Source organism: Macaca mulatta, chromosome 5 (genome assembly GCF_049350105.2).
Source record: "Macaca mulatta isolate MMU2019108-1 chromosome 5, T2T-MMU8v2.0, whole genome shotgun sequence".
In the NCBI taxonomy this organism is placed as follows: Eukaryota; Metazoa; Chordata; class Mammalia; order Primates; family Cercopithecidae; genus Macaca; species Macaca mulatta.
The window spans coordinates 44,033,714-44,057,443 of record NC_133410.1 but is presented as its reverse complement, the minus strand read 5'-3'; the positions used below and the strand labels follow the sequence as shown (position 1 = coordinate 44,057,443).

Below are 23,730 nucleotides of genomic sequence, written 5' to 3'. Positions count from 1 at the left end.
TTGGTAATAGGATTTTATGGTTAAAAGTGGGGGATGGGGTAAATTTGCTGCTTTAATTCCAGATGATGTTTTAATAGCCTTATGTTTTTTAAGTAACTAGTGAGTCAGTAACATTCCACGTACACTTCCAGAAATAAGAATCATTTACTACAAACTATGCTGACTACCTTAGAAAGTCATACAGCATCACAGTGAAAAAGCTAAAGGTACCTGTTGTGGTACATGATTCACCAGTTATTTCTGTGCTCTAAAGGTCTAAAAATTCTCCTTTCCTGACCTTGATGTTAGGGGCTTACTTGAGGTTCATGTACTCAAGCTCCTCCACAAGCTGAGTAGCGGAAACTCTGGCCACTTTCATTCCTGCTTTCATTCCCTAACTCAGGAGCTAAGCTGCTGTTAGGCAAAGAACTTAGCTTTTTGAAGAAAGAAACCATTGAATCCCAGCTCTGTCTGTCAACAATGGTGACTTTGGAAAATAAACTCTGCTTCTTCCCCAAAATTTTTAAATAGATTGAATGAGGGAAGCATACATAGGTCAGCAGAGTGGTCATCATATATTAAGTTCAATAAATAGTGCTATTTTAATATTGATAACAGTGTTTAAACATATTTTAATGATTGCTAAAATCTTATTAATGTTAGGTCCTCTGAGGAATACACTTATAAAGCACACAACTCCAAGTCACTAAAGTCATCTGACTGAGAAAGTGGGACGGGGAAAGAAATTAAGCTTATGAAAATGCTTTTTGTACTATTATAACTAAAACTATTTCCTAAAGAGTCATAGGTTAAAAAAAAAATTAGTCTGACTAAAAAAGGCTAATATTGGTAAATTATTAAATAGCAAGCACACAGTACATATTATGTTCCAAGAACCAATTTGTAACTTATCCCTTGGCAGTGATAGAACACTTTGTTTTACAATTTTTTAGTTTCAAATACTGTCATTTTCAAAATACTGCTGTCATGGTCTTTCAGATTTCATCTGTTTTATCAGAACCTGGAAAGGGGAGGGAAGATACATAAGATGATAACGTATGTATCTAGGACTACATCTCAGGCTACTTCTACACGTGATTTTAAGTAAATCTCTACTTAATTTATAATTAAGATGATTTCACAATAACTGGGAGCTCAAAATATCTGAGACAGCTCTCATCACTTTAGAAAGTTTATTTTCCCAGGGTTAAGGATGTGCCCGTGACACAGCCTCTGGAGGTCCTCGCCACATGTGCCCAAGGTGTTTGGGGCACAGCTTGGTTTTACACATTTTTAGACAGACATGAGACATCACTCAGTATGTGTAAGGTGTACATTGGTCCTGAAAGGAAGGACAACTCGAAGAGGGGCGGGGGCTTCAAGCATAGGCAGGTAAGAGAGAAAGAGTTGCATTCTTCTGGGTTTCTGATTAGCCTTTCACTGAATATACAATTTACGTGTGAGAGGAGGGTAGGGGAATACTTACATCTTAATCTGGCTTAGTGAAACACGGGGCACAGGAAGCAACCATTTATGCATTTGTTTCATGTGAGCAGAAGGAAGACTTTGAGTTCTGTCTTTGTCCATAAGGAATTTCCTTGTGAGCAAATTTTATCTTTGTGACTGTCTTCATTTAGGAATAAAATGGGAGGCAGGTTTGCCTCAATCAGTTCCCAGCTTGACTTCCCTCTGGCTTAGTGGTTTTGAGATTTTTTTCTTTCACATAACCTTAGTATAAAATTCATCCTTGACAGTGTTTATCCCTAAAAGGCATTTTCTTCATTCAGTTCATTCAAGCAAGGTAGAAGATAAAAATCAATGGCTAAATAATGTTATCTTGCTATAATATAGTCTGCAGTCTGGTTTGTTCATTGGCTGAATAAACACGGCAGCTGAGAGCTTTGGAGAAATACAGCCATTTAGTGGCTCTGAAATCTCAAGTTAACTACTCTAAAATCGCTTCAATTATGAAATTTAGACAATAATTATTAAAATATCATTAAGAGTTCCTGGTAACACCAAACACCTGTCATTTTACACAAATGCATTTTGAATGTCTGAAAGACAGCTCCTGCCGTGAATTTAGATGTAAACCATTTAGTTTCAAACAACCTGATAAAATCTATAAACATTTTATCATGAACTAGAGCAGCTGTCTAGTTAGTATGTTGTTTGAGTTCTGTTTAATAAATGAATTCATATCAGATAAATTAATCCTGCTAACAAATTTGACACTTAAGGTGATTCTGAAAATCCTTTAACTTAAAGTAGATGGAATCTTAAGTATGCGGCCTTTTAGTGTCAGTAAGGAAAAACTGCACGCAACAAAATATAGCAGGTCCTCACTTGTTGAGATTCATGGAAATTGTGACTTTAAATGAAATGACATGGCTGGGCATGGTAACTCATGCCTGTAATCTCAGCACTTTGGGAGGCCACGGCGGGTGGATCACGAGGTCAGGAGTTTGAGACCAGCCTGGCCAACATGGTGAAACTCCATGTCTACTAAAGATACAAAAAATTAGCCAAGCATGATGGCGCGCACCTGTAATGGAGGCTGAGGCAGGAGAATCTCTTGAACCCGGGAGGTGGAGGTTGCAGTAAGCCGAGACTGTGCCACTGCACTCCAGCCTGGGCGACAGGGCAAGACTCCGTCTCAAAAAAAAAAAATAATAATAATAATAATGAAATGATTCATAAACCAATTTTTTTTTCCTCATCAATGTTATAAACCACTTAGAAGGAAATGTCATCATTCAAGGACCTGCTACGTGACATCTTGCTTAAAGTCAGTTTCTAAGGACCTTACAATGCATTTAAGGATATAACTGCATTAAGGACTTAACAACTGAGTGCTTTTACCTCTGAATATTTAATGTATTACCACATTTAATCTTCACAACAACTTATGTAGGTAGTATATAATCTCTATTTTATCCAAGAGGAAACAAAGGTTAATTTGGCAAAGCTCACCTTACTAGTGAGTGGTTGGAACAAGTATTTGAGAACAGGCAACATGGCTTCAAAATATTAAGCTCTTAACCTACCCACTCATTACTCTCTTTCAACGAAAGGCTAGTAAGTTATTTGAACCTGAATACCCTGAAAGTAACAAGCAAATTTTATAATTTTCATTCTGTTGTCAGCATATTACAAATTGCAGTGAAAAACAGATAGTTTTTAATTTATGAAAATTTTTTGTTTTCCCACCAATTATTTAGAAGATCGTGTTTTCAGCACTTTTATAAAAGCATCTTTTGGAACTTCAACGTTGCCAATTTTCCTCAGCTTTTTTTTCCCTTCTGCTTGTCTCTTCAAAAGCTTCATTTTTCGGGTAATATCACCACCATACTGAAAAATATTTTTAAAAATTGGAAGTCTGAGTCACTCTAAAGAGAAAATAATCACATGATTACCGAGGCATCAGTACAATCTTAATAACCATACCAAATTATTTTCCATAAGGCAGACATCTCTCTAATCTTCCTAGCAGATCCTAATTTTACTGTCAAAGAATGATAAAGGCTTTAATTTGGATGGAGGTGAAGATCCCTAAAGAAACCAAGTATTATAATATGCATGTCAAGGAAGAATTATTAATCTCATTACTGATTCTAAGCTTGGAATTTTGACTATAAAGCCACAGTCTAATATAGGAAACTCTTAATCACATAGGAATGAATGTGCCAAAAACTATACTGAGCATTTGGAGAAAGAATTGATCATTCAATTCTCACTATATTTAAGAATAATTTTTCTTAATTTTTGAGACAGTTTCCCTCTCACCCAGGCTGGAGTAGAGTAGCATGATTTCTGCTCACTGCAACCTCCGCCTCCTGGGCTCAAGCAATTCTCGCGCTGCACCCTCCCAAGTAACTGAGATCACAGGCATGCACCACCAGGCCTGGCTAATTTTTGTATTTTTAGTAGAGATGGGGGTTTGGCCACGCCTGGTCTCGAACTCCTAGCCTCAAGTAATCTGCCCATCTTGGCCTCCCAAAGTGCTGGGATTACAGGTGTGAGCCACCAAGCCCGGGCAAGACTAATTTTTTAACAGCTCAATAACAGCAAACTGGGAAAGCATATGTCAGGAGAGATTGATTTCAACTGTAAAATAAAGCCATTGTTTTCAAAATCTTTCATTATATGTTAGATCAAGAAAACATGTTACCCAGATCATAGAAATAACTGTTATAAGAATCTTCCTTAGTATTACATATAAGAACAATTTTCATAATTCTTTTGTAAATTTTTATTTTATAAATAAGATGAAAAAATATTTAAGGATATGGGCAAAATGAACCGGTTGCCATGGTCAAGCTGAAATTTACCTATTCAAAAAGAAAACTTGGAAATAATGTATAAAAACCAACAATAGAAATCAGTAAGCTTATGCCCCCTTTGATTTAAAACCCATAAAAGTTATAAAGTAGAAAAAATACAACTAGATACATACACATTTTGCCAAAACATTTTTCCTATAGGCTTTCACACTGTAAAAGAGAAAATTTCATTTAAGTACATAATTCCATACTGTTTAAAAGCACTTTCTTACCAAAAACAATCTCCCCTTTACTAGAAAATTTTAATGACAGTATCATTACCTATGTAAAATTTCCATAAGCATATTAATTAGATACTTCAAATGCTCTTGTATTTATTTTCATGTACTTGGCATAAAAGAACAAATTCAACATGTTTGTCAACACACATTAAGAAAAAAAGGTCAAGGCTTGTGGTAGGCTTGATTAGGCCAAATTCAAGCATGATGTGACCTTGATTACACGAAATATATTACGTTATTTTTTACTCAATCTAAAAATACTGTTACCACTACTACTTCAGAAACACAAAACATGTTTATTATCTTATTGCCTCTACTGAATGTGGATGGAGTGGCTAGGAAGATTAATATATCTACCCCACCAGTTATAAACTAATCTATTTCTATAATGTTTGAGAAATTTCTAGATCATCTAATTTTGAAAATAGCTCCACCTTTATGTATTCCTTTAGAGAGAAAAACCTGTTTTTTTAAGGTATTCTCTCAACACACTTATGTTAGAATGAGCATTTGCTAACTGTCTTAAGTTGCACTTTCCAGGATGTTCCCTGGTTATCATCTCCACTCTGCCTGATCTCAGTATTTACGAAACACAGAATAACTAACTGAAGCAAAATTGTATTAGGAAATGAAATGTATTTCAAACAGTGGGCCTAAAATTAACCTCAAGTCTATATTAACATGATAGTTGTATTTCCCCATTAGGTTTGAGTAAAGGTAGACTTTAATAGCAATTTTCAACTTTTCATAACTGAGGAGATACTTCCTGTTTCCCAGAAGTCTTAGTATCATTAAGGAAAGGAAATGGGAAGTGCTACAAGACACACCCTGCACCTGCTGTTACAAGCTGAGCAGCTTATTCAGTGTTCTTCATTGCTATTTTTGTTTTTTTTGTTAAACAGGGTCTATGTTTCCCAGACTAGTCTCAAAGCAATTCTCCTGCCCCAGCCTCCCAAGTAGTTGGGATCACAGACTGAGCCACCACACCCAGCCAGTGTTCTGATTTATGTATTACATTTCCATGTCCTATAGAAACTAGCCTATCTTCCATGTCTACTATAATTCATGTGAGGTCCCTAATCTAGAATGCAAATCCTAACATGGTATTGGCATTCCTTGGTTTATAACCTCCCTAGCTCTGGGGAAGTGGGGAAGTGATATTAAATACTTTGAGTTAAAAAAAAAATTGTAATTTTGTCATTAGGAAGACAAAACCTTTTAGTTTCAGTTTCTATTAATTTATAATCTACCTAAAGGGATAAAACCATAAAGAAATTCCTTACCCGGGAAATTCAGTTATAGACATTCATATGAGTGGAAATTAAAACAGTTCCTCAAACCCATACATATTATACTAACTGCAAATCACATCACCCAATGGTGTTATATAAGTAATTCAAACTAACAGTCATTACTTAAATCAGAAAAATGGAGAGCACGATCATACTGTTTCTACAAGTAAGAATAAAGCTTAGGCCAATGTTAAAATGTTCAATATTCTTTCACTTTTTAGGTGTATCATTTCTGAAACTGGCTCAAGAACAAAAATCAATTTCAACTCACGTTTCTCTTGCAATGATTTTACTTCCAATAGCAGCTTGAATTGCTATCTCAAACAGTTGCCTAGGAAGAGAATCCTTCAGCCGTTCACATATGGCTTTGCCAATTGAGTGTGCTTTGTCTCTGAGACAGAAAAATACAACTGTTTATATATCCTAAATAAGAATATTTCAAGTATTTTTCTAGGCCAGTTGCATAATCAGTGTAAAGATGATCTCTTAAGGAGGTTCAAATGGAACTTACTTATCATAAATATCTCTTACTCTCTGAATCATGAACAACTTCTCTAAGAAAGCAATGTATGATTACAGGAAATTTAGAAATACAACATTAGAGAATAGAAACCGTTCTTGATTCTCTTTCCTTAGCCACTGAAAACGGTAAACATTTTGGAATGTTTATTTTAAACATATATCTTTCTAGTCATTTTTTTGCATAGTTTTGTTATGATCAGTGTTTATGATATATTCTACCCTCTTATTTAATAGACATTTTTGTCACTAAATACTACTCCACAAGTTTTAATGGCTGAAAATAACAATATGGGTGCTTTGTAATTCATTTTAACCAATCTGCTGTTTCTTGAACACGTGGATTTTTTCCTTTTTATAATTTTTTTACAAATATAAAAGGATGCGGTGGCTTACGCCTGTAATTCCAGCACTTTGGGAGGCTGAGGCAGGCAGATCAGAGGTCAAGAGATCAAGGCCATCCTGGCCAATATGGTGAAACCTCGTCTCTACTAAAAATACAAAAATTAGCTGGGCATGGTGGCAAGCGCTTGTAGTTTCAGCTACTCAGGAGGCTGAGACAGGAGAATCGTTTGAACCCGGGAGGCAGAGATTGCAGTGAACAGAAATTGCGCCACTGCACTCCAGCCTGGTGACAGAATGAGACTCCCATCTAAAAAAACAAAACAAAACAAAAAAACTTGTTCCCAATTCTAAATCCATCATCATAAAATTTTTTAAACTTTTTTTTTTTGTGTGTGTGTGGTAAGGGGAAACATTTCTATTACACTATTCTTTTTGACTATTATAGCTCTGTTCTATTTTTAGCAGTCCAGAGAGAAGTGTGGAAAAAGAAGAGAAAGTAAAGTACGTAGGGTGAACTCTATTTTAATTACCTTTAAAAGTTTTTTAAATGCAGCTGCTCAAAAATAAGTGAAAAACATATCAAAAGTGAGTATTTTCACATTCCACGATTAGTTTCTATTCAACTTACTTGTGTACAACAGTTACTAGCTCCTCTACAGTATTTCCATTCAGTAGAATATCCATTTTCACAAGTTCTGCAGTCTGGTAGCCTGCATCTTCGTAATCAAAACTAAAAGGAAAAAAGTCCAGGTGATAAATATTACACTTCCCAAGAGATTACCTTTTTTACTCTTTACAAAATGTCTACTTTCTGCCACATTACACTCCCCAAAGAGATCTTTCCATCAAAATATTACACATACAATTTCTTGTGAATGGATCTAAATGTTATCTTTTTATGTTTATTAAATCAAGGGCAAAAACAAAGGGAATATGTTTATAGGGGAAAGGGAAATAAATTGGTGAACCTGACAAAGAAAAGGGTTTATTGAAAACAAATACCATGCCTTCCCATGTTCCCAGCAGCTGGCAAGTTTCAGACAATACTATATATTAATGGATCATTTTCAGATTTATGAGTTGGGTTTCTGTTTAACTTTCTATTACCAATGACAACTCTATGTTTAAATAAATGCTATGACACTCATAAAATGCCATTAATAAATGAGACCTTTGAATTTCCTATTTGGCTCTTCAGTTTGCACCTCCCTTCAGAGGGCTTTTGTGAGGATTAAATGAGTTAATACATGTAAACCACTTAGAGCAATGCCTAGTACATAATACATGTTTAAACAGAGCCAAACAGAGCCTAGTTTAGCATGCAAACAAGCACTTAGTTTCAGCTGTTACTTTTAACAATGTGGTCAAAGCTTGCAATGTTAGTCAAAACAGGTATTTAAATGTTTAACTTATAAAACTGAAGTCTAACAAGAAAATTTCAATTATAGGCTTACAAGTTGTCCCAATCACAGACAAGAACATGTATACTCCTACTGTCTTAATTTTAAAACAATTGGTGCCTGGACTTGCAAAATTGTGTTTGGTTTCTAAAGATTTTCAGCAGAAAGGTCATAAAATGACAATAATACACTCTATTAACAGATTCTTTTCAGAAGTACTGTTAAAATCTTTTCTTCAGAAAGCATCACTTATTAAACATTTACTGTATGAAAGATACCATGTTAAGTATCCTATAGAATACAAAGCAAATAGGAAGAGGAAAAAACAGACGTGGTCCTTAACTTTGAAGTTGTTACAGCTCCAGCTATGTTGTGGTCCAAAATATTAAAAATCTTAAAAATTTCTTAACTCATTTTTTCAAAAGAAATCATTATAAAAATTGTGTTTTCTTTTTCCAAGGAGCCCAATCAATTCCTAACCTCTACTGAAAACACAGGCATTCTAGTGTTCCCTTAGAATGCAGGAAACACATCTGCAATTCCAAAAAGCTACTGGGGTTATGGGTTGAGGGCAAATGCCTGTTTGATTAGACACCACTACAGTTCTCGTATAACACAGGACTCCCTGCTCTGACCTAGTTGCAGTTGATTCTTGCCTCCTGGTATGAAATAAATTTTTCCCTGATCTTAATTCATAGCCTATGATGACTTTCTGTTAAGTGTGGAATTGACTGCATATGGAAAACATCCATCTTGAACATAACAATTACCTTAATGCTGGAAGCGGGAATATTTTATTTTTATGTAGTTCAAAAATCACGTTCTCTAATTAAATTCAAAATGTATTTAAGCTTCCAAATGAAAAGGGTTTTTAAGACCACTTATAATTCAGAAAGTAGTACCCAAATGCAAACTAAAATTGACAGACTTCTGTGAAAAATATTTATAAACATTAAACCTAGTAATCTTCCTTTCAACTCTAGTAATTTTAATATGCCCCCAATTCATTTTACTTTAAATTCCACAGCCACTTACTTGCTCAAGGTCTTGTCTGAAAGAAGACATAAAAGAAAGAAAAAAAAAAACAAAATTGGGTGACAAAGTAGAAAAAAATTCTCAATACAAAGGAACATGAAGATTCCTTGGTAAGAAGAATTATATATGCTAACTCTCTTCACTGACAAGATGATTAAATAAAGTTAAAATTCCAAGTCACTGTAGCATGTTCGTTAAACATGAAATTTGTCTCTGCACATTAACATTAATATTCATGCACTGTGTGGGAGTTCTATAGATGTCAATGTTCATTTTTCCCCTTTTGCTTCCCCATGTTTCATATCTATTTTCTACTATATACTATCCCGTAACATAAGATTTTAGGGCATAGTGAGGGTATCTAGAGTGAGATGCCCCAACAACAACAACAACAAAAAAAACCAGCCTCTCAGAATGCCATGCCCTGAGTTCCTTATTTGTTATTTAATAGTAACTCTTCTTTCATTTTTATCTGGCTTTTCTCCATGTACTCCTATGAGATACACAATGGTTTTCATGATGTGGACAACCTGTTCCTGGAAAGACTAAGTTATTAAAGTGTTCACTAATGGAGGGGCACACTTAACATTTTTTACGGACTGAATATGCACTTTTATTTTTCAAATGTAAACAGATGCTCTTGAGATTGCATAACATACAAATACATTTTAAAAGTGCCACTGAGGTTACAGTAAATTTTTGAAATTAGGTCTAATTCTTAACAGACAAGGAATACAACTCTTCATGAAAAGGGGAGTAACTTTTTTTGTTAAGAGAAATAAAAGTTAGAAAATAAATCAAAGGAAGTTTTTCTCCTATAAGCAAATCACAAGTAGTCTGTAACACCTATAAGGTTGTTCCAAGTCATTTTAACCTTAGCGTATGATTCTCAACTATCTTCAAGAAAGCTGAAAGTATTAAAGAATTAGTGTACTCTTGGTCATCAATATTTCAAAAAAGTTGGTCAGGCATCTTAGGTTCTCATTGATTTTTTACCTAGCATATCCAGAAGATAGGGATTTCAAAGAGTCATAAAAATCTACCACAATTTCATTCAAAGGAAAGAGATATTTAAGCATAACTCTATTTTGATCAATAAATATCATATTCTTCTGAACTGCTCTTCGAGCCTAAAAAGGGAAGGAAAAAAATGGGTTTAATGATAACCTACTCAAATACTGAGGAATAATGTATTTCTCTAATGGTCTAGTAAAAACTTATAGGCAGTATTTATAATCCAAGGCGACACATTTTATATTTCAATTACCTTAGGCTTGCTATCAAAGCTTTTAATCTTTATCTAAGAATTTTATCTTTTAAAATAAACACTTTCATTTAACAGTAAATCAAATGTAACTACATATAAAGTCAAAAATCCTAATTTCTTGTTTTATAAATAATTAGGTCCAGAGAAATTAAAAGTGTGAGACCAAGATTACAATCTAGTTTTTAACCTAATTAAAACTCAAGTCACCATTTGACACTTTCCAATATGTATCTGAGTATTTCAAATAAGTATTTTTAAAGAATATAATTACATACCATTTGTGGATTAAATCATTTATTACAATGTGGTGAGAACTAAAGCAAAATGGGAGTACTTTCAAATTTATGGTCCTTGAAGTTCTATAATCATCTTTCAAACTACTCAAAAAGGCGAAAAGAAATTATACATTTAGCTAATTATCAAATTTCTTTCCTTTGGGCTAAGATATCAAATCAGTAAATTACACAAATTATCAGAAATATTTTTCTTATTTGAAATCAAAATTTTAAAAGTATATATATCTATATCTGTGTGTACAGACACAGACATATATAGATATATGAAAATCTCTTTAAATTCAGTATGCTCAGCAGAAAGAAATCTTTTAAAACAAGTTGGAAATCACTATTTCAGAGGACTAAAACCTAATTTTGTATTAAATTGTATTACAGTTATACCTCGCAAAGCATCATTATTTTTCCAGTGTATTCATCTGGTGTGATAATAGTGCCCAAAACAACTGGCTCCAAATATTCTGTTACTTTTGATTTATCAGGGAATTGTGCAGGATTGATAATTGTAATTTCTTTTTCTCTATATTCCTAAAAATTAGAAAAATCAGCAATACTTAATAGAAATCTTAATATAATGATCATTTTTCTTGTTTGCTTTATATTTTAAAATCTCTCCCGCTGAAATCATTTAGTATTAATAAGTATTAGTAAACAATATATTCCAATTATTGATATTTACTAAACATATTTCATGGACCATTTAGAAAAAGTATGACAAAAGAATACATTTTAACCTGACATTTAGAAAACATTATAGTTTAATAGTTAATTTTGTTGGAAAATATTTAGATTGCCAAAATTAGTATTTGCTTAAAATGAACAGATTGCCACTTACATGGAATACAATATTGTCTTCATCACTGATTTGAAATTTAAAATTTCTCAGTCACTGGAATGAATGCTTCACTTTTTATGAGAGAAATTACTTATGACCAAAATTACATTTTGCATCTTTGTGCTAGAATCAGAACATTGTTTTCACTACTAATTTTACTTTTTACTATCAGCAATAGACTAGTTTTGATAATGTGGAGATTATATCAGGTTAAGAAAAATACTGCATAAATTAGTTTTCAAAAAAGTTCTTCATCATTAGGCATAGGGTAATTCAATGTTTATTACTACGAATCAATAAATATTTAAAACTTAATCAGCTACTGGTATAGCAAAAAGCTTCTCCTGCATTGTATATACACACATTTATTTTTTCCAAGAGACTAATGCAAAACAGTACTAAATACTAAGTACCTTTATCAATTTTGATGATGAAAGTACAGCTTTATATGGAACAGTAGGGGTTGTTAAAATAACAGAAGCATTATATTCTTGCTCCAGTCGCTGGTTGAAAACTTCCATGTGCAAAAGTCCAAGAAATCCTAGCCTGGGGGAGGAAAAGATAAACCCCAAAATGTTTATGTCCCATGGGCTTCATTTTTTTTTTTTTTTTTAATGAACATATTGTTATTTTAAGGGAGGGATGGAATTGAGTCAAAGAATTCACAATATAATTAAATGCTAGCATAATTTCATTAAATAAAATTAAAATCTTCCACTGGGAATCTATTTTAAATCACTATAAAACTTACCCATAAAATGTCAATCCACAACGTGAAACAGGCAGATAAAAATTGTTTTTGTCCACTTTACACTAATATAAACTTATTTTCAGTAAATGTTCCAGAACAATGCACCATTTTATACCTCCCGTACTTGATACTTTAAAAAAACCTCCCTTTCTTATAAAATTATTTTTAAAATATACCATTTATACCTTTCTTTCCTATAAAAAAAGTGAATGAATCTTACCTCCAGCCAGCACCCAGAGCAAGGCTACTATCCCGATGAACTGTCACACTGGAATCATTTAAAGTTAGTTTTTCTATAGCACTCTTCAGGTTGTTATATTCAGATTGGTCTACAGGATACATTCCTGGGGATACAATGATTTCTAATTATCACGTGATATGCTGCCTCCAGACCAATCAAACCACATGTGTAGTGCTGCCAAGTTCCAAATTAGTCATTTACCTTTTAAATTACTTTCTTGTATTTTATGGACCAAAATACTAGTTTGCTAAAAATTTATGATAATTTGGTTTCAAAGTATCTTACAAGTCATTAGTCTTAAAGAATATACACCTAGATTGGCACTTCAAATAATGTTTTTAATGTTTTTGAAAAACTACAGGGAAAAGAAAAAAAAAAAACAAACATGGGAATTAGGCCTATTAAGGAAACACACTGTAATTGCAAAAACAAAAGCACAAGACATCCCACAACCCAAATGAAACTTTATTATTAGATAAAAATAGGAGTAGAAATGAAAACTATACTGCACTCTCAATTTTCTAAGGCAGATTATCTACTTAAAACCAGTTAAATTTTGCTTTTTGGTATTTACTTACAAAAACTATGGGAATCACTACTGATTCTCTTTCATCTGACAACTCAGAAGTCCTCTAAAATCCAGATGACTGACTTTGCCTAAAGGTAGGGGTAAACAAAGTTCCTAATTCCCAGTGAGAGAGACTGTAGGGCAAAAATCAAGGGTTAGATACTCGGCACAGAGTAACCTGATGACCTTCAATCAGGTCTTTCTTTCTCCAAAGTAAAGGAAGTAACAGATTCTGAAATTATATATACTTGAGGCAACACCATTCTCTGTCATGTCTACATGAGTACAATACAATATTAAAGAAACTCTATCGAAGATGAAGATACTCAGTCAGTGTCTAATGATAATCAGTAATAAGAACATCCTAATTAAAAAATGTTTCAAATAATGAACTCCCTAGAAAAGTAAGAAAAATTTCTATTACTGTATTCTATACATCACAACTTCTTCCTTAAGAGCTTATTTCTTAACACATCCTAAATGATCTCCCACATATAATTTCATCATACATATGAAATTATAAACTGATAAACAGCACAAAGAATTAAGTAAAACAATATGCTGGAATTCGTGGTTATTTAACATAATCAGAATGTGTATTTTTTTCCTTAACCACTGAGACAAACTTTTAGTTTAAAAATATGGCCTTCAACCTTTGAATTTGTGAGCTCCTCACCTGCAAATACCATTGGTTTCGCTGATTTAAACCCAGGCAAGGGCTCCACTGGTTGCTTATGTAAATATAATGTATCTCCTATTTGCGCTTCAATGACATTTTTCATCCCAGCAATCAGATAGCCCACCTGTCCTGCATATCTAAATAAAATTATTATATGCAAATATTTACTGCTTTAATGTTTCAAGCACATAACTCACAATTAGTTCTACCTTCCCAGGAAACTATCATACACTTTCCAAACTTTCCATACACTTTGAAAATAAGTGCTCCATATCAATTATCAAACTCTGAAGCTTGCCAGCAAATGGACACACCAGGTCTTACAATCCATTAGACCTCTCTACTTATAAACCTATCACCTTTTTCATGATTCTGCCAACCTTTGCAATTTAAACAGCAGTTTCTAAAGTATATTGTAAATACAGTGAAACTAGTAAGTACAAAAGCATTACAATAAGTACACTACTTGTGATGTCTTTTATTAATGAATTGTGTTGCAAATGCTTTAACAATGGAAAAAAGGTAACTTTTTATCCAAGAAAAATGTGAACTCTGAACAAACTGGACATCTGATGTTCCTCCTTTAGCAGAAGAACGAATTCTGAGTTCAGCTGTAGTTTAAAAAAAAAAATCCCTACAAAGTTAAAATAATTTACACTTAGAATGAGCTTTAAGAACCTTAAATGAAGATGTGATAATGTTCAGTATATATGGCAGAATATAAATAGATGTTAAAATATTTCAGTAAAATAAAAATAGACTTTGACTCAATATAGTGCTGTTTTTAGACATACAACACTAAACACTCAAATGTGATCTGATTGTCATCTGGTTCAATAATTTCTACAAATGAGGAAACAGGACCTTACAAAGCTCAAATTATGTATCCAAGGTCATGTCTCATCAGTACCTGATATGGAGTAGGCACTCAATAAATAGTTCTTTTACAAGTCAATTCAGATGTTTTTCTAATGCACACTACCCTTGCTAATCCCACTCCCCAAGAATTTTAATCAAGATTTTACCATGAATTCCACACTAAAGATTTATTAAGGTTTCTGTTATACCACCTTTACAATGGAAAATCTAGTTATGAAGAACTGTCAAAAATGATACCCAATATGGGTGGAGGGAACTCTTTCATTGTCTCATCAAATGTATCAATATAGGATCCAATCTACCCTTGATCGTAAACCTAGTTATAATTAGTCATTTAGAATAAAAAAAGTATCAACTGACATTTCTATTGTCCTTCACCCAAGATTCCTTCTGACAGAGCATTTACTGTATAGTTGCATTAAACAGTTTTTTTTAAGTTACCAACTGAGGATCATTCTAAGCATACCAAGTTGAGAAAAATGCAGAAACAGAACCACATACAAATGCATTTTAATTACTAATGCAGATTACTTACAATTTATGAGTTGGTTGCTCATTAGGATTCAAAACTCCTACTTCATTAACTTCGTATGTCTTTTGAGTATGTGCAGATACAATTTTATCTCCTTTGGAAACCACTCCGTCAAATAATGCTACATTGGCTATCACACCTCTATACTGGTCAAAGGTGGAGTCAAATACCAAAGCTCTCAGGGGATTTTTGCGATGCACTTTAGGGCTAGTAAATATAAGTAAAAAGTAAATACATATATACTAAATTAAAATCTTAATAAAATTCCTGTATTCAACTTAGATATTGTACTTGAGTTCTTGAGAAAGTTTGATACACAACAGCCTAAATAAAAAGACCTTTTTATAAAATATATTAGATTTAATAACCTCCAGTTTTAACAAATTATTTATAAATATATTTGTTCAGCTTAAAGCAAAGGAAAATAATTGCCAATGTACTGAGGTATCTTTTATAATGATTGTCATGAAAAGACCTCCATCAATCATCTTTGCTTTTTCTTTACTGTACTTGCCTTCTATATTTTACTAAAAGCAAATAAATTTATTCTCACTCCCTACAAGAATATTTGCCACATCTGTTAAGCTAAAATAACAGTTCAAGCTGATAAAATCTTTGAACTATTAAGCATAGACAGTTTTTGAACTATTAAATAGAGACAACTAGTATAAAAATCACCAAATACTCACGGGGGAATTCTTTCAATAACTGCCTGAAGAACACTCTCAACATTTGTTCCAAGTTTAGCAGAAATCTAAAAAGATACATGCGAAAAATATAAGCATTTAAAGTTGACTATACTTTTCTATCTTGATGACCTGTGACTTATGATCAGAAGGAAGAAATAATTCCAATAGTTATCAATTTGAGAAATACAGCAAAAGGAAAAGAACAAAGCAAACAGTATACTGACAAATACCTCTTTTTCTATTATAATTGGGTAGTTCTACAGTTCTAGAATTGAATTACAAGAGAGTCCTGATTATGGCACTGAAAGAGGAATAGACTAGCAGTTCAAAATCTGGGTAACAATCATATCTCTGCATTGAATGCGTGTATTTCACCAGTATCTATCTCCTTGAGTATAAATGCTATCGTCTTAAAAAATGAAGTGATTATTCACATTCTGCCTAAATCTCAAGGTTGTTGTGTGAATAAACAATGTATGTGGATGGCATAAAACCATAAGGCATCTTACTACTAACTTTACTGTTCTCACACCAGAAAAGCAAGCCAACACTCAAACCACATGGTATGACTGACCTTTATCACCAGTAATAAATGGACTATCTCTGAAATCCTGATTTCAAACTTCTTACCCTTCCCATTCACTCTAGACCAGGAATTTTCAGTTTCAGCCCTACTGACATTTTGTGCCAGATAATTCTTTGTTTCGGGAGGCCGTCCTGTGCATTATAGGATGTTCAGCAGCAACCAGGGCACCTCATTTACCCACAAGATGCTGGTAGCATCCTTCCCAAGATGTGAAAACCAAAACTATCTCCAAATATTTGCCCAGGGGCAAAACCACCCAACACTGACAACTACTGCTCTAGACTGTAGCACTTTCTTTACAACAGTCCTTAACTTGTAACTACTGAATATACTACTTGATGCTGTCCATCAGCTCCACCCTCCACTCCATTTCTATTCTTTCCCAGATGGGACTCCAAGATCCATCATTTACAATCACTCTGGTTCAACCACTTTCTATTCTCTCCTTATTAGAGGCAGCTGGCAAAACCTCAACCTTGACTGCATCCAATTATGTTTTTTCTATGCCCATACACAGAGCAGCTTAACATTACCAGAAAAAAGAAATCAAATGAATGGTATGGTTCATTTCTTGTATCTGACAACAAGCTATCTTGCCTCTGGACAGCCGTGCTTCTTATATACTTAACTCCAAATCAAGAAACATCATTTAATGCAATGCAGATTTTAAAATTAAGGTTATTTATTAATTTTAAAGTATGAAAATGGAGGTTTGTAGACAGTGCTCAGTTTAGCAATGAACTGTTATGTTTTATGGGTTATGTTGTTTCCTCCTGGATCATAATCTCCTTTTCATATGGATAGTTAATACTTAAGATATAATAATTTCACATCTGGGCTACTATTCATAGCTGGATTCCCTGTATCTCTTCTTACACCTCTTTGATCCATTCTCTGTAAGGCTACCTGAATTTATTTGTTTCTCTTGCTTTAAAATCCTTCCATTGCCTCAGAATAATTTTCAAGCTCTTTAGCACAAGAGTCCCAGCATAACTTGATTCCTGCATACCCCTACAAAGCCTTCTCATCCAATCTACCTTTCTGATCAGTAAACATGCCAAATCTTTTCTAATTTAAGTCCTTTACACACGCTCTTTTCTATTCTTGGAATGCTTTTCGGAAAATTATTCATTCCTCCATGTTTCAGTTTATCAGAGACACTTTTGCTAAGCTATTCCATGTCATAACATCTCTCTAAGAAAAAAGACTTTTCACTGTTCATTATGGTATTTCACCTAGAATAATAACAATTTGTCAAATGAATTTCCTCGACAAACTCTATCCTAGTCAGTAATTCCTATGGTTACTTCTTTGTTTACTTATTTATTGACTGTCTGCAGAAAGTCTGTCTGTCTTTACTTATTTATTGACTGTCTTGTCTGTCTTGTTCACTGCCATACTCTTAGCTGGCATATACCAAATAAGAATCTGAGTGAATTTTATTAAGATTAAAATCAGAATAGTTAATTGCATTTTAATATAACACAATCCAAAATATAAAACCATGTATAACTTGCTCTTTTGAAAATTAAATGAGATTGAAAGAAAAACATTACAGTGCTGCGCTGACATACTTTACACTACCATGTAGCATAGCAGTTTGGCAGTGGCTGTTTAACAAGCAAATCATCATTTGAAAGGTAAACAAAAATTCAAATTTATAATGGTGGCAACTTTGATATAAATAAGATCCATTGTTTCCTAGCACTACTATAGCTTTTTATAAAATAGGTTTTTGTCAGTTCCAAGAATGATACATACAAATGCCTTGAAATTAGTTTGAACCTGCTCTTCAAAGACAGTATTTCCACTGGGCAAAATGACACACAAGAAATACCGCAGGGAGTTTCAGAAGGCCTGTGTTTTAGTCCTGGCACATTGGCTAACTAAACCCATGATCTTAGGAAAGTGATTAAAACCTTTGCGCCTCAGTTCCTTTAACTACAGCATCACAATAATTTCTGTATGTCCCAACAATATAAAAGAGACTTTTGGTAAGGATAAAAGGAAATTAATAGTAAAAGAAATTTGCAAAACTATAAAAAAACAGCGTATAATGTCAGGTTATCAAATACCATGAAATTTCACTTAGCCCAATTTCCTGCGACTTTTTTCAAAGTATAATCTTTTTAGGAAAGTATTTTACCTTAATACATTCATCACTTGGAATATCAAACACTTTCTCAATTTGGTTTTCAACCCTTTCAGGATCAGCATTCTTCAGATCTATCTTTAAAAAAAAATCCATTATGTGTTAGTATAATAAGGATAAGATGTATTATGTATTAACAGTATTTGGAGGTAGTTAAAAGCTTACCCACTTCAGCCTAACTGACCCCTCTATGACATTTTTTCAAAAGCAGTAAAATAATCTATATATTAGCAGTACAATTGAATAACCATGATTGAAAAAGAGAAGTCAGGTAGCAGAGCATGCAAAAAAACTTTAAGCAGTTAGCTACCCAGGGCAGCAGAAGAGATCAGTAGTAATTTATCAATTAAGCAGCATGTGAACTGATTTTAAAAGTTAAATATAACATTAAGTCTGACAACAAGCTGTCCTACCTATGGCCTTCTTTTAAACTTAACTCCATTATCAATAAATATAATTTAAAGCAATGCAGATTTTAAAATTAAGATTCTAAATTAATTTTAAAATATGAAATGGAAGTTAACAGACAGAGCTCAGTTTAGCACTAAATTGTCATGCTTCATGTGCTGTATTGTTTCTTCCTAGATTATAAACTTCTCTTCTTTTCCTATGTATGGTTTAATCGGACAAACATGTTTCATCTGCTCTGCATTCCTTCCCTACAGAAATGGCCCTCAGTTACTGTAAGATAATTCAGGGGAACTATCTTCTCAACTCTGTCCAAGGGTGAGTTTAAGTTGCACTTCTGTTACATACAATTCAAAGAGATAAATCCCACCAATATATTTAATAAATAGCAGGAGATCCCTCATATAATAAATAGTACAACTGACATTTAAACAATAATTGTATTTTTAGAAAGTGAAATAACAACACTGTTGTCTCATTGTAATTACCTTATTTATAACTGGAATTACCGATAGCTGTGCTTCAAAAGCAAGAAAGAAGTTTGCTACAGTTTGGGCTTGAATACCCTGAAAATATCAAGACACAAGACACTGAGATGACCATTCTATTATCTATCACAAAACTTGTAATTTAAGACCATTCCACACATCTTCATCAAGAGACTTTGCATCATGCTAATAATAAAATTAAACAAAATGCCACGTAGCTACCCTTCATACTTTTCTCTCCAACTTATGTCTTTGGGATCAAAATGAAAATCGCTGATGGTAAAGCAATAACCACACCAAGTAGAGTGAGCCAACAGTCTACTAAGTTTGAGATAAGAAGCCTTTAAGGAAAGGTACAGGGCAAATCAACTATGATAGCTATTTTTCCATGCATCTGAATCATTCTCTGTAATAATTCCTTTCAGTTCAGAAAGCATTTATTGGAGGGCCTTTTCTATGCCAGGAAATACATCAGGCATTGGAGAAACAAAGATGTAACATGGACTCTCAAGGACCTCAAAGCTTGGTAAAGAACACATTCATCAAGGCAGTTTATAAAGCCCAGTACTGCCTATATAAGGTCAAGATTGACTTTCCTTGATGGGATCAGGAAAGTCTTAACACAACACCACCACCACCCCCACTAAAAAAAGTTGGGTTTTGAATGAAGAGTTTGTGAGAAACATGTATCAAAAGCTTACTTTAGTATATTCACAGCTCTTATATGGTCATCTGCTGAAGGTCTTTATGGTTTACACCACAAAAGAGCTTAGTAATGTTACTGATTTTTTAAAAACCTAATACTTCCCAAATTATTGCCTTAAAATCACCTAAAATGATCTGAAACTAATGATTTATTCTCAAGATCTGCTAAAAAATGGATATAGAAACCTCAGATTAAGAAATGCGAAAGTTGGTGGAGTTTTTTGTAAGATGCATTGATAACATGATGTCACACTTCAAAAAAAATACAACAATCTTTTGAACAATTCCAATTTAAAAACTAGTCAATTCCAGAGAATGCTTTAGTGTAATAATATTTCAAGTTAATAGGATGAAACCATATGATTTTCAATAAGTAATAAATCTATTTTTCAAACACAAAAATTCTATTTCCAAAACACATTTTAAAGAAAAACTCTTGAAACAACCAAACAGTCATGTCATATCACATGTCACATCATGCAAAATGAAAAATGCCTACCTCATTTGCATCAACCACAAGTAAAACACCCTGGCAAGCAGAAAGTGACCTGGATACTTCATAACTAAAATCAACATGGCCCTGAGAAACAAAAATATTGATACCTGTAAATCTGAGGTAGTTTTTAGGAAAGGGCATTATGTCAAATTTATTGACTTGATAAAAGTTGTAAATACTCGTTTCTTTTTTGTACTCTACACTTTTGAAACAACTGACACTAACACAAGAACACTGAGAAAACAAAAAGCAAAGGCAGATGTTTAATATTCAGTTCAAAAATTAAACAAGGATCTGTCTGCACTACTGACACAATGTTGACTTTAATAATACACGCAAAATTAATATTAAACTTACCGGTGTATCAATGAGATTTAAAAGGTACTGCTTTCCTTCACAATTGTAAAAAAGAGATGCTGTCTGTGCTTTAACAGTGATTCCTCTTTCTCGTTCCACTTGCAATTTATCAAGAACCTGCTTATTATTCTTTGTTTTATCAATTGTCCCTATAAACAGAAACACTTACTGATATTTCTCTGGGCTTTAAAAAAAGAGAGACTATTACGTATAAAATTAAAATTTAAGAGTAAAAGTAATTCTCAATAACTCGCACCCATCAGTTAAGTATGCAATATAAATGAAATACCTGTAAGTTCTAGGAGCCTGTCAGCTAAAGTACTTTTGCCATGATCCACATGTGCAACGATACTGAAATTTCTAATATTTTCAACAGGAAACCTAGACATGTCAAGTTTTTCCTAGAAAGGGGAAATACCACATTTAAGAGTATAAATTTTGCATACTATCAAACAAGTATAACAATTCAAAGAATATTCTTTTAATCGTTGAACAATATCATTTCTAGCATTTATATTGTTTATATTATTATTCTAAGAATAAAGACATATGGTTAAGTTCATATTACAAGGAACATCAGTTTAATAGTCAAAGGTAACTATACAGCTAAATAATAATCCCTTAACATTTCTACACCATTTTTAGGGCCAACCAGGAACTGAATTTATTATCGTGAATGAACTTAAGATACCTAGAACTTCTAAAGACCTGAGAATACCTTGTCCAGTAACTTTTGAGGCAACGGAGCTACAGAAAAGCTGAAAGAAATCTTCTGCTCCTATCACACATTTAACCAGGAATCAGATTTATTTAAAAATCTGTGTTTCTAACTGAGCCTCAAAATTTTATTTTAGATACAATTTTGCTACTTTACAGCTTCTCTGGTGAGAAAGAAAAACAGATGACATCCAACAAAAGACTTTCACTTAAAACTTAAAAATATTTTTAAATGGAACTCCTGGTTTTACGTGTACACATCTTTAACGTTTTTACTAAAACACATCACAAACTGCTAGAAATTGTTATCAAGCAAAATATACCAGTTTTTTGTACTCTAAACATTTCTTTCCAATCAACTCTATATTTCACAATCATCAAAACCATAAAATTAAAATGAAATATAAAATTCACAAGAGCTTTAAGTTTTTTTATAACAGCCCCATATAAGACAGATAATAAAAGCACAATTATAGCTGAAAGTCTGCCCCCCCACCAAAAAAAGACCAATTCTGATGTTTGCCCTGTAGATTTTCTTTCCCTTCAGTTCAAAAGGTAGAGAATTGCACCATCTTTAAAACCGTGAATTGCAATATAAATCCATTTTTGAAACCACAGCCATATTAGGGCCAAAGTTGATTAATTGTAAGGTTTTGTCTTTCTGCCTACTTATAGCTTGCCTTCAGTCACCTCACTTTTCTGCCTAAACTGTATCCATTCACAATTATCAGAGTTGTTGAACCTCCCACCCTCTCCCACCAGAGTCAAAAGTACACAGGTTTGCTCTGGCTGAGGTAGAAGGAAATAATAAAACTACAAAGACAGACCGAGCACTTCCTGCATTCTAGGTATTAGTCTAAAAAAGTCCACTCCTCAAATCACACAAATCTCACCAATTAGCCAATGGATGTTTGATTAGTTCTGCATTCAACAAATGAAGCAGGAGAGTGACAAAGAAGTAACTTGCCCAGGCCACATAGCTAGTTAATTTGCAGGAAAATGGACGTTATATTAACATTTACTAGCAACTTTCTCAGCAGACTTTTTAGGAGAATAGATGAATACCCGCAAAGCACTTCGACCAGTGGCTCGCGTAAACAAATCAACATTTGACATTGCAAATGAGAAATCCTACGAAGTTAGTGACTTGCCCAAGGTCACACTAGTGAACGGTGGAGGGTCGGGAACCTGAGCCGTGCTCACACTCTGCTCTACCTCCCTGTAAGCAGGATTCAGAGCTAGTCCCAGAAAGTCCTACACATTTCCAAGATCGCATGGGGTACTCCAATGTTTTAAAACGTGGCTATATCAGATTCCAGGGGGCAGTCACCTTGAATTCTGCGGAGCTGTAGACCCTGCAGGTAGGCCAGGACTCTGGAGCAGCCCCAAAGGTCGGCGCGGGCCCAAGCGCGGCCCCAGGGGCCCACCGCGCGAGAGTGCGTGCGCACCCCCAGCCCCGACCCCCGAGGGTCCACATGACCCGGGCGATGGAGGCGTCAGGAGAGGGTACCGACAAGCAACAGTAACATAGCCCGTTTGTTTTCAAAGGTACCCCGGTAGGGTCCGGTGGACAGGACTCAAACAGACCCTGTGAAGCGAAGACAATAAACCCCGGGTAGTTCTGCCCAAGTACCAGCTCCGGAAGCACCCCGAAGGCGCGGCGCGGCGCGGCGCAGCTTGCTGACGCCTGCACGGCGCACGACGGCGTGACATCAGCGCGTCTTGGCGCCGGGCAGTGGAGTGGTCACGTGAGTGGGGGCTTTCAATTAACCCTAAAACGCAGTGTGCAGGCAGAGTATATATTAGCTTATATTGTCTGTTGAGTGCTGTGCCAATTCCTTTGCATTGTCTGTTTCTCACTACTGCCCTGTGTTGTGTGTTGTACTGTCAGTTCCCCCATACTACGTCAGGAAATCCGGACCGAGTGACTTGCCCAGGAGGTCGCAGTTGGGG

General features: G+C 34.1%; 2 protein-coding genes across 6 annotated transcripts in view; one reads left to right on the top strand and one right to left on the bottom strand.

The window, feature by feature from the left end:
* Positions 1 to 2,832: 2,832 nt before the first annotated feature.
* On the bottom strand, positions 2,833 to 23,436 carry GUF1 (GTP binding elongation factor GUF1). 5 transcript variants are annotated; one of them, XM_015138296.3, is made up of 17 exons: positions 23,108 to 23,436; positions 21,350 to 21,461; positions 21,061 to 21,209; positions 20,707 to 20,787; positions 19,503 to 19,580; positions 18,601 to 18,684; positions 15,869 to 15,933; positions 15,183 to 15,386; positions 13,766 to 13,905; positions 12,501 to 12,624; positions 11,943 to 12,075; positions 11,079 to 11,222; positions 10,131 to 10,264; positions 7,328 to 7,429; positions 6,107 to 6,226; positions 4,436 to 4,472; positions 2,833 to 3,330 (listed from the first exon to the last, which is right to left on the bottom strand). In XM_015138296.3, the coding sequence occupies exons 1-17, from the start codon at positions 23,252 to 23,254 to the stop codon at positions 3,193 to 3,195; spliced, it is 1,992 nt and encodes a 663-aa protein (XP_014993782.2). In that variant the 5' UTR covers positions 23,255 to 23,436; the 3' UTR covers positions 2,833 to 3,192. The 5 variants fall into 5 exon arrangements, with proteins under 5 accessions (XP_014993782.2, XP_014993784.2, XP_014993783.2 ...); XM_015138298.3 differs by lacking the exon at positions 11,079 to 11,222; XM_015138297.3 differs by lacking the exon at positions 19,503 to 19,580.
* Positions 23,437 to 23,483: 47 nt separating this feature from the next.
* The window catches only part of YIPF7 (Yip1 domain family member 7), a 54,961-nt gene continuing 54,714 nt past the window's right edge, over positions 23,484 to 23,730 (top strand). The window contains exon 1 of the mRNA XM_078002618.1: positions 23,484 to 23,525. The gene's annotated coding sequence lies outside the window, so the exon portion shown is untranslated. The remainder of the gene's footprint in view (positions 23,526 to 23,730) is intronic.